This window comes from Aegilops tauschii, chromosome 2 (assembly GCF_002575655.3).
Source record: "Aegilops tauschii subsp. strangulata cultivar AL8/78 chromosome 2, Aet v6.0, whole genome shotgun sequence".
NCBI classification, from domain to species: domain Eukaryota; kingdom Viridiplantae; phylum Streptophyta; class Magnoliopsida; order Poales; family Poaceae; genus Aegilops; species Aegilops tauschii.
This window is the reverse complement of record NC_053036.3, coordinates 53,216,748-53,227,700: the sequence shown is the minus strand read 5'-3', so window position 1 is coordinate 53,227,700 and position 10,953 is coordinate 53,216,748. Positions and strand designations below refer to the sequence as shown.

Here is a 10,953-nt window from a genome sequence, read left to right as displayed (position 1 = left end):
GGAACTATGCTAATGAAGTCAGGAGAAGCAACCCTGGCTCATCATTTTATGTTTCCCTTGGTGAGAATGCAAGGTTCAGCAAGCTATACATGTGTCTGGATGCTTGCAAGAGAGGATTCCTTTTGGGTTGTAGGCTAGTGATTTTTCTTGATGGCTGCCACATAAAAACAAGGTACAGAGGTCAACTACTAGCAGCTGTTGGTGTGGATCCAAATAATTGCATCTTTCCAATAGCAATTGCTGTTGTTGAAGTTGAGGACACCCCTAACTGGGTGTGGTTCCTTACACACTGAAAAGGGATCTTGGCATCATCAACACTGAACCCTGGACTATCATGTCAGATAAGCAAAAGGTAACACTTGGTAATGTTGATCTTCATCTTGTACTTGTTTCATGCACTTGTCACTATTGGTAGCTATAGTCAAAGCCTATCATTCATACAATGTGCAGGGTTTCATTACTGCAGTTGAACAACTATTCCCTCAGTCAGAACACAGATTTTGTGTGAGGCACATGTGGCAGAACTTCCAGCGGCATTTCAAAGGGGATATTTTGAAGAACCAACTATGGAAGATAGCAAGGAGCAACACGGTTCTGTTATATGAGAAGGGGATGGAGGAAATGAAGCTACTAATGCAGATGCTCACAAGTGGCTTCATGAGCTGGAACCCAACACTTGGGTGAAAGCCTTTTAGAAAGATTTGCCAAAATGTGATATATTACTGAACAAGATATGTGAAGTTTTTAACAGGTTAGCATGATCATTTTTTGATGCTTAGGTTATTTGCTAACATCTTACCAAAATGTGATATATTACTGAACAACAAATGTGACATTTGCAGGTATATTTTGGAGGCTAGGGAGCTGCCAATACTGACCATGGTTGACAGAATATGTAGGCAGCTTATGACCAGACATCATAACAAGCAGATTGAATCAGACAAGTGGCCAGGAAATATATGCCCTAAAATCAGGAAACAAGTTGAGAAAGCAAGTGAGTTTGCAAACACATGCTATCTGGATTGCTCAGGTGATGGTCTTTTCCTAGTAGGTGACAGAGGGACAGATTACATAGTTGACTTGCATAAGAGAACATGCACTTGTAGAAGAATTCAGAAATCAGGGGTGCCATGTTCTCAGGTGGTAGCCTGCTGTAGGAATGAAAGAATTGATCCTCTTGAACTGGTAGACCCTTGCTACTCCAAGCAAATGTTCAAGAAGGCATATGAAAGCATTATCTACCCTTGCAAAGATAGGAGAGAGTGGGAGGACATGTGTGGGCCCCCAATACTGCCACCATTGTACCAGAAGCATGTAGGAAGGCCATCCACTACAAGAAGACAAGCACCTGGAGAGTTTGACCATAGAAGGGGAGGAAAAAAATCACAAGGCATGGTGTAATCATGCATTGTTCATATTGTGGTGAGCTAGACCACAACAAGTCTGGATGCAAATACTTGAAGGCAGGAATTCCACCACCAAGTGGAAATAGTAGAGGCAATGGTGAACCCAGTGGGCCACCCACAGCTCCAGATGAAGGCAATGGTGCACCCACTGTGCCACCCACAGCTCAACATCAAGATGATCTAGTGTTAAATCAGGTAATAAAGAGTTGCAGCTCCTGACAACCAAATGCATTATATTCATGATTGCAATAGAGCTAACACAAAGTGTTTATGTCCTGTCTAATTGCAGGGAGTTGAAGAGCCAACTGCTGTGTTAGAAGATCTTATGGTGGATAACATGGTTGCCCAGGTATAATTACTGCATAATTACTGTTATTTCCTTACTGTTTTTTCTAGTATCATATATTTGAGAGAGGCCATTACCTTATCACATATTGTGCAGATGCCAACACCAAGGGTTGTTCAACAGAGGCCATTACCTTATTCTGGGTTTCTAACTGCTGCCCAAGTGATGCTCAACCAGACTAATGCTAGTCAAGGTAGTCAAGCTAGCTCAAGCACCATTAGGCCAGGTGAGTTGGCACAAAAGCTGGAGGCAATGAAAAATTAGAAAGATAGGGAGTTGGAGGAGAGGAAGCAAGCCATCCTTGCTTCTAGGAGGGAAGAAGAATTGAAAAAAGCTCAAGACATAGCAAGGAAGAAGCATGAGGTAGCACAGAAGAAAGCAGAACTGGCTGAGAGAAGAAGATTGGATGCACTGGAGAGGAGTGCCAAAAGAAAAGAAGAAGCAAAGATAAACAAGAAAGCTCAAGCTGAGACCAGACAAATTATTGCAGAAACAATGAAGACTATAGCTGCAGAGGAAAAGGCAAAGCAAGAGGCTGAGAGAAGAGCTGCTGCAGAGAAGAAGGAGGCACAAAAGAAAGCAGACAGGGAAGCAGCTGCTGCAAATAAAGAAGAGGAGAAGAGAAAGGCTGCTGCACAGAGAGAAGAAGAGAAGAAACAAGCTGCTGCTAGGAAAGAAGAAGAGAAGAAGTTGGCTGCTGCTAAGAAAGAAGAGGAGAAGAAGCTTGTTGCTGCTAAGAAATAGCTGGAGAAGAGGCCTGCTCCAAAAAGAAACCCAAGCTGGCTAGCCAATGAAGCTGATTATCCAAACAAATCAGCAAGATCATCAATGTTTGATGTCTTTAGGTAGTTTTCAAAGATATGCCTGTTTATGATCATGTAGGAGGTGTTAAAATGAGCATTTATGGAACTTGTGTACTCATTTTGGTGGATGATGATGTTAACTACTCTTCTTGACTGATGATGTGTACCCATTTTGGTGGATGATCATGTTTGCTGTTCTTCTCATGCCAAATTTACTACAATTTAACCATTCTTGTATTATGTTGATCACCAATTGGCACTTCACATTCAAACACATGCTACTGTTTATTGGACAAAGAAAGTGTTGATGATCACCAATTGGCACTTCACATCAACAATCATGTACATTATCACTTAACTTAAATTGGCACAAAGAAACTGGACTGATCAATTGACAATATCATGCAATGATCATGAATAGAACATCACAAAGTATTGCATCAGGGTTCACCACCACTTAACTTTCCATTGCATCATGCTGAAACAAAAGAGTTGAAGCACCAACATTGCATCAGGGTTCACCAGGATTCACCACAACCATTACAAGACAGGACACAAAATAACTAGCACCACGGTTCAACACCACCATTACAAGACATAAATTAACTAGCACCAGGGTTCGACACCACCATTACAAGACACCAGCATAGATCTAGCAACACCAGAACCTAGCAACACCAGAAGATCATCATCTTCACTTCTTCAGCATGATCACCACCATTCCTGCAAGACCCAGCACCACCACAACACCAACCAGCATCTTCATGAGCATCACCAGCTCTCTCCCAAGCATCATCAGTGCAGCAGCTTGCTGCCTGGTCATCAGATTGGCACTGGTCATCAGATTGGCACTGTCATTCTTCTTCAAAACCTTCTTCACATTGCTGACAGATCCATTCATATAGAACAGTTCTTGTGCTTTCAAAAGTTCCTCCCTACGTTCCTCCGCCGCACCAATAGCATCCACTGCCGCATCGCCAGTGAGATACTGCTTCTCAACTAGGTGCTCAACATACTCTGACTCCCACCTCCAGAAATCACAAGTGACCTATCCAAACCAGAGATGAATTGGGTGAATAAATCTTCAATCTTTGGATCCAAAACTTAGCCAAATCACATCAACAATGTAAATCGAACAGTATAACTTACCCCATGCTTCTGGCACTTGTAAAACACCCATCCGTCGTGCTTCTCTGTGGTGGAGATGTACATGCGCACCTTCTCCTTGAGGGTCGGGCAGCGGGCCAGCGCCAGCGCTAGCGCACGGCGGCGAACAGCAGAGGAGGAGGAGCTGGCGGCAGACATGACCACCAGAGGGCAAGGAACTGCCCACCTCGACGGCGGCGACGAGGTGTGGCGGAGCAGAGCGACGGGACGGCGGCGCAGCAGAGCGACGGGAGGGAGGCAGAACGACGGGGGGGGGGGGGGGGGGATTTGACGGGGACGAGCTGCGGGTTAGGGATTTGAGGATGGGGAATTTGGCTCTTTTACAAAAAAAAACCTCAATGCAAATTTGGCCGAATCCAAACGAACTACGTGGCGGTCAACAGTTGATCAAACCCACCGCCTACCCACCGTGTACGTGCTACAGTGACCGTATTTTCACGTCACATCGTATTGAGTGACCGTATAGAGCGTATTCCTAAGTTCAGTGACCGTATCATGCTTCGGTCGCAACTATAGTGACCATGAGTGTATTTATCTCTTAAAAGTAATATGGAAACTCTATTGCCTGAAGTTTAAAATCTGTGAGCCCATAGGTATTACAATTGGAAGGAAACGTGGGATGTTAAAAGAAGGAAGAAATCGTGCTACTATTTTAGAAGGAGGAAACGTGCAAACGGAAGTCAGCTACCAAGTCACCCTTTGTTTTTGGGAAACGTACTAATGATGGTACACATGCATGCATAACACAGCCAGCAACATCACGATCTACCATGGTAAAAAAAATAACGATCTACCATGTTCTATTCCCTAAAAATCCGTGCACACTGCGTAAATCTAAGTTGCTCAGTAAAAAATCACCGCGCACAAAACCTTCATGTAGTATATATTCTATTCGCACAGATAAATCTCACGTATATATAAATTCCCAAATTTGTATGAGATATGCACATAGTGTTTTCTAAAATTATAAAGGAATTAGTATAGAAAATTCCTAAATCTGCTTGTTAAATCTATATAATAAACAAATCTAAATATAGAAAAATTCCTAAACAAATTCGGAAACCAACTTAATTCGGATGTTCACACACAGGGCATAAGTTTCGGATACACTACAGATCTCGTCCATATATTACACTTGATATATATTCCCAAATTTGTAATGTAACATGCGGAAAAGGCTCCTTCGCAGCCGTGGGTCACGGATCCGGCTTGCCTGCTCCCTCTCCATGCTCCCATCCGTGCTCCCACTTCATCCTACGGCTGTTCTTTTTCCTTTTTCTTTTCTAATCTAATCATCTCCCCCCCTGATTTTCAGGGGGTGGGGCCGGGCCTTATTTTCTTCCAATCAAATCAAGCCACGTATGCGGGAGCACGGATGGAAGCATGGGAAGGGAGCAGGCAAGTCTCGTCCGTGGGTCACAACGCGCGATTAGCCTCAGGCTATGCATGCTTTCGGACAAGGACAAAAGGGCCCACCACATGTGTCTTTAACATCAAAAAATCACCCCCCGTGATTCCAACTGGTGGGGCCGGGGTGTGTGCCCTTCTATATTTTTCTCTTCCCCCGTGATTTCAGCTGCTGGTGTTCGGTCTATCCTTTTCTATCTCTAAGAGCAAATCTAACAGGCCGACCCAAACGGACGGCGTTTTTGTCCGCTTTTTGTCCGTTTGGATCGGCCACCCGCCCGGCGTCCACCCTTTTTTAGATTTGGGTCGGCAGTGCGCCCAACGCGCCGACCCATTTCATGATCGCATGCGCTGTAGATCATGCCAGCGGCCATGTCGTCGCCCTGGTATTGGCACTCCAACGCGCGGGAAAGGTTCGCGCGCGGGGGCGAAAATCGGGCTAGCGCGCGCTGGTTTTGGCGCTCCAGCGCGCGGGAAAGGTTCACGCGCGCGCCGCGGCCGGCGCTCGTTATAAGAAGGCGCTCCCTCCACACTCTGTCCGCCACCCACTCGTGTCGCCCCCTCTCACTAGCCTCGCCGCCTCTGTGCCACCATGTCGATTCGCCGCCTGGGCGCTTCGGATTTTCACGAAGTCCATGAGCGCCGCTCTGGCGGCTTCTCCTCCGAGATCTGGTTTGGCGAGAAACGCCTCATCCTCGGCACCTTCGACACCGCAGAGGAGGCGGCCCGCGTGCACGACGCGGCGGCGTGGCGCCTCCTGAGGCCTCGCGGGGAGATGAATTTCCCGACGTGTCGAGCCAGCGGGCGCAGGATCTCGCGCCTCTCCCGCGGCTTTTCACCGACGAGGATTGTCGTTGTCCACCAGAGGCGGCAGCGTCGCCTCGCCATCGCCGAGATAGACGTGGAAGCAATGGTGGTGTGGCGCAAACGCTTCGCGCAGGACATCGTCGATGAGCGCCTGTTCTACAAGCAAAGGAGGACGGAGAGGGAGGCGAGGAGGACGGAGCGAGCCACCTATCGGGAGGACAAGCGTGCGCAGAAGCATGCCGCTCAATTGAAACTGAAGCTACGAGAAACGTCGGGGTGGTACTTCGAGGACGAGCAGTATGTTGACGCCTACATTCAGACGTCGGAGGAGGACATTACCGAGTCGGAGTCGGAAAGCGACGACAAGTAGTTGGTCTTTTCTTTTATCTGTGTACGCTAGAACTATCTATGTATCCTTTTTCTATCGGAGAAAATGGCCGGCGGCATCGGTGACGAAGCAGGCGGACGAGGGTGTGATGTTGGATGTGGAGAGGCCAATGTGCCACCGACCGGCGGGCCTGGGGAGGAGAGAGGGCGAGCGCGCGCGCGTCCGTCTCGTGTCCGCGCCGACGCAAATCCGGCTCAAAAATGGGCCGAAAATGGGTCGGCAAGCGGACGAAAGCGGACGCGCGTCCGTTTGGGTCGGCGCGTTGGGCCGACTTTTATGTCCGCACCGATCCAAACGGACGGCGACGGACGAAATGGGTCACCCCATTGGAGTTCCTCTAATCCTGGCTTATTTAAAATGGAAAGTTTACTTCCTAAGCTCTTGTCGGACATCGCTCGTCCCAACGAGCGAGCGCGGAATAGCATCCCTCGTAACATGCACATGGTATTTTTTGGAAAATATAAATAGACCTGTCGTGGAATTGTCACGGCAGATGTCCTCGAGTAAGGACTTAGTCGTGGAGCCATCGCCGCTAGGAAGCTTAAAGGGGTTAAACGGGACAAAGGACACGAAGATTATACTGGTTCGGCCCCTTACGTTGAAGGTAATAGCCTACTTCCAGTTGAGGTGGTATTGCTTAGGGTTTCGATGACCAGGAGCTAAACCGCTCTGCCTGGCTATCGATCTGATCTTACTTGTCTTGAACCGCCGCCGGGTCGTCCCTTTATATACAGAGGTTAACGCCCAGCGGCTCTCAGAGTCCCGGCCGGCTTATAAACAGCGTCCGGCTCGGACTCTTAACTATTCTTGCCTTACACTACAAGTCATGCCTTACGGCGGTTTACCACTACGGGCCTTAAGCCGCCTCTGGGCCTTAAGCCTATTACTGACCCGCCATCTTCGAGCTTGATTCTGGGCTTCATGCGATGATCGTCTCAATGTAACCCGGCCCCTCCTGGGCGGGTGACACCAGTAGTTATATCCCCAACATTAGGCCCCAGATTGATTTGAACCGGTTCATGTCAATCCTCAATACCTTAAGAGAAAATCTTCCGGCTTCTGTCTGCGCGAAGGTTATAACCCGCCATGACGTCATCTTTTGAATTCTTGGTAACCCGCCGTGACGTCATCCGCCATTAATGCACGTTCCGTCCAACGTATCTCAATGGATCCTTATCTTAATAACTATCCCGAAAATCGAGGTGCCTCTGCAGCTGGATAATCATGTCTTCAGTCTCCTCATTTCTCGCGCCCACTCATCAGCCGTCCCTTATAAATAGGCCCGGCCCTCAGGTCTTCGTCACTCTTCCCTTTCCATCGTCTTCCTCCTCTCGACACCCCAGAGCCCGAGCTCCGCCGCCGCCGCCGCGCATCCCGTCTGCACCAACCAAGGCCGCTGCATCGACCTGTCTTGATCAGAGAACCGCGACGGATCTCCGCTGCTCGTCAGCACCAGTAAGTCCTCGCCGTCCCGTATACTAGATCCACATTAGGGTTCGCAAGTTCTTCTGTGTTCTTCGTGGTTCCTCGAGATTCCTTCGTAGTTCTTCCACAATGGCTCCCTTTGATCCAAGAGTAATGCACAACTCCGGCTGTAGTCGTTTCACGCCCATTTTCAATATTAGCAGACCCCTTTTGCTTGCAAAAAGACCTCATTTAGAGCTTATGAACTTCTCCGTATCAGTTTTTAGGTCTAGAAATTTTTCTTTTCTGGACGATCGTTTGATCCAAAATAATCCCTGTAATCTGTGAAACTTGTTTGTGCAACACTTAGGAAAAAACTGCATCTGTTAACCATGGCGGGTCATATCGCTGGCTTAAAAGAAGCCATGCTTTGTGAAATTTTCGGATCATTCATAATAGAGTTAAATAACTTAATTGCTCATGATATCCACAGCGGCTTAAATAACCTGACACAATTAACCATATATCATTAGGCCCTTTCATAAGCCGCCATCTTGAATACTGAACTGAAATTTTCCTCCGGCTTAAATTTCAACCGGAAACTTTATTTTGTCATAGGCTTCCATCTTTCACAATGCCACCTAAGGCTCCCAAAGCACCCATCACCTGCAACTGGGTTAGATCCAACGTCACCGACAGCATCTTAGCTGACTTCGTGAAAACGAGTTATCTGCCAAAGAAAGAGGTCATGTCCTATCGTGCTCCTGACCCGTCAGAAGAGAGGCCTCAACCCAAGGATGGGGAAGTTGTCATATTTACTGATCACATGAACCGGGGCTTTGCTCCTCCCGGCTCAAAATTCTTCAGAGATGTCCTGCACTTCTTTGACCTGCGACCTCAAGACATCGGACCCAATTCCGTGTCAAACATCTGCAACTTTCAAGTGTTCTGTGAGGTGTACCTCGGAGAAGAACCCAGCTTGCTGCTCTTTAGGGAGTTATTTACCTGAACCGCCAGAATGAATGTGCCAATGGGCCTAGCTTGGAACTTGGCAGAATTTCAATCCAACGACGGAGAGATTGTCTTTTTCCTTATGCTGAGCCGCCAAGCCACCCGAAAGATTGGAACCAGACATGGTTCTATTGCCAGGACACTTCTCCGGCTGACGAGAACCCTTTGCCCGGCTTTCGCGCCCTGCGTCTGGAATCAAATCACCCCTTGCCAGACAAATTATCTCAAGCTGAACGTCAACCACTTACACCCACCATCAACAAAATCAAAGCTCTTCTGGGGAACGGCTTGAATGGTATTGATCTGGTCCGGGTCTGGGTTGCCTGGCGGGTGATTCCTTTAAGCCGCCGCCCCGGCTTGATGTGTGATTACACAGGCCAGAAAGATGATCCTCTACGACACAGTCCAGACGACTTACCTGAGGACGTCATTGATGATGCAACCAAGTCGCTTCTAAACGAGAGCCTGGCAGATTGCAGGAGAGTGGGCTTAAGCCCTTTCTGCAAGACTAACCCGGCTCCAGCGGTAAACCATTGACCTGAATGCTTCTCCTTCCATTTTAACGATTTTGTCTTAACTTACTAACCTTTGTTGTATTTTACAGGCTAATGATAAATTCTGGAAGGTCAAGTATGACCACGAAGCTGCCAAAAAAGCCAGAAAAGTTAAAAAGCCGCCAGGAAAGCCGCCCCCCGTAAGAAGGGGAGTAAACCTAGCGCCTCGGACCTGCTTCGTCTGGAAGACACCTCCGAGTCAGAGGTAGCTCTTGACTCTTTAGGCTCCTTTTTTAACCATCTTATTGACACGGATTATCAGCAGGAGGACACTGGAACAAGTCATGAAGTGAATGAAGAGGTAACTATAATTTCATCCGACTCCGAGCCTTTGCCGAGACGGAAAGTTCGAAAAGTAACCCGGAAAGTAAAATTTTCACATCCTTTAGCTTGTCAAGATCCTCAATTTCTTTTGAAGCGACAGAATTATGAGAGCCGGAGGCAGACCCGGACCAGCAAAGACGCAGACCTCTCCTCCGGCTTACCCGAAGCAACAAGGAAGCGCCGGACTGAGGTTATGTCCGATTTATATCCTTTTCATCATTTGGCGGGCGTCACTCGTCAACCACTCAATTCTTCTGATTCAAACTACTAGGGAACTTCACCTTCCTCCGGCGACTCAATGCAGTCTAGCTTGCCGGCCTTCAAGACCGCACCCGGGTAATGATGATCAGCTTACTTTGTGCTTATCTTACTCATGTTTTTGCACTAACTCTTTGACTTTCAGTGTACAAGTAAAGCCCAGCAAGAGGGCGAAGAAAAATAATCCGGCCGAAGAGCCGGTCCTGACTGAGCCTGAAGCTTCTGCTCATGAGCCGCCGTCTTCACCAGCTCCTGAAACCAGCACTGCTCCATCTGATGAACAAATTATGGAAGGTTCGGATAACCCGGAGATCCCCAGCCCGGCTCATCCAGATGATCCGGACGTTGTAATCACCCGGACAGAGTTTGTCGAACCAAGAAGACCCATTGTGTTAGCTAGATGCTCTGCCAAGGAAGAGCTTCTGGAACGCCGCAGGGCCAGGCTAGACATCACTGACTATGCCAATCTGAGCATTGGAGATATTGTCTCTGGCTATGTTAATCAAGTGCACAACAGCCGGGACCTGGAAATTGACATGGTGAAGCAAATACAGCAAAAATCTGAGGTATGACTCTCTTGCTTACTCCATAGTTATCCTTACCATGCCAGCCCCCAAGTCTATGACTTATGATAAAATATGTTGTAGACTTAATACCGGCTTAATAATCACTGCAAGAAAAACCGGCTTACCTGGTAACACTCAAGGGCCGGCTTAAACAGCATAGTTGACCCGGTTCTTTCCTTACTTTAATCAAGTAATTGAGCAACTTTACACATTAGCCCCCAAGTGCCAAGTACCTTTGCATGCAAAGTGCTTGGGACTTATTTTCATGAACCGGCACTGTAAATAGAGCTTTTCAGCATACATTAGCCCCCAAGTGCCAAGTGTCTTTGCTTGCAAAGTGCTTGGGACTTAATGTTGCATTATAATCACCCTAACTGTAACCCGGAATTTGTACAGGCCGCCTGTAAGAAATTTGAATCGGAAATCTCTGATCTAAAGAACCGCCTGAAGACTCAGGAAAGTGAGACCCAAAATGCCAATTCCAAATTTGAATTCAGTGTATCTGCACAAGA

At 47.6% G+C, this 10,953-nt stretch overlaps 1 protein-coding gene across 1 annotated transcript; it reads left to right on the top strand.

Moving 5' to 3' along the window:
* Positions 1-5,721: 5,721 nt before the first annotated feature.
* Positions 5,722-6,306, top strand: LOC109763983 (uncharacterized). The gene has a single exon (XM_020322860.1). It carries the CDS (start codon positions 5,722-5,724, stop codon positions 6,304-6,306), a length of 585 nt encoding a protein of 194 aa, XP_020178449.1.
* The last annotated feature ends 4,647 nt before the right edge of the window (positions 6,307-10,953 follow it).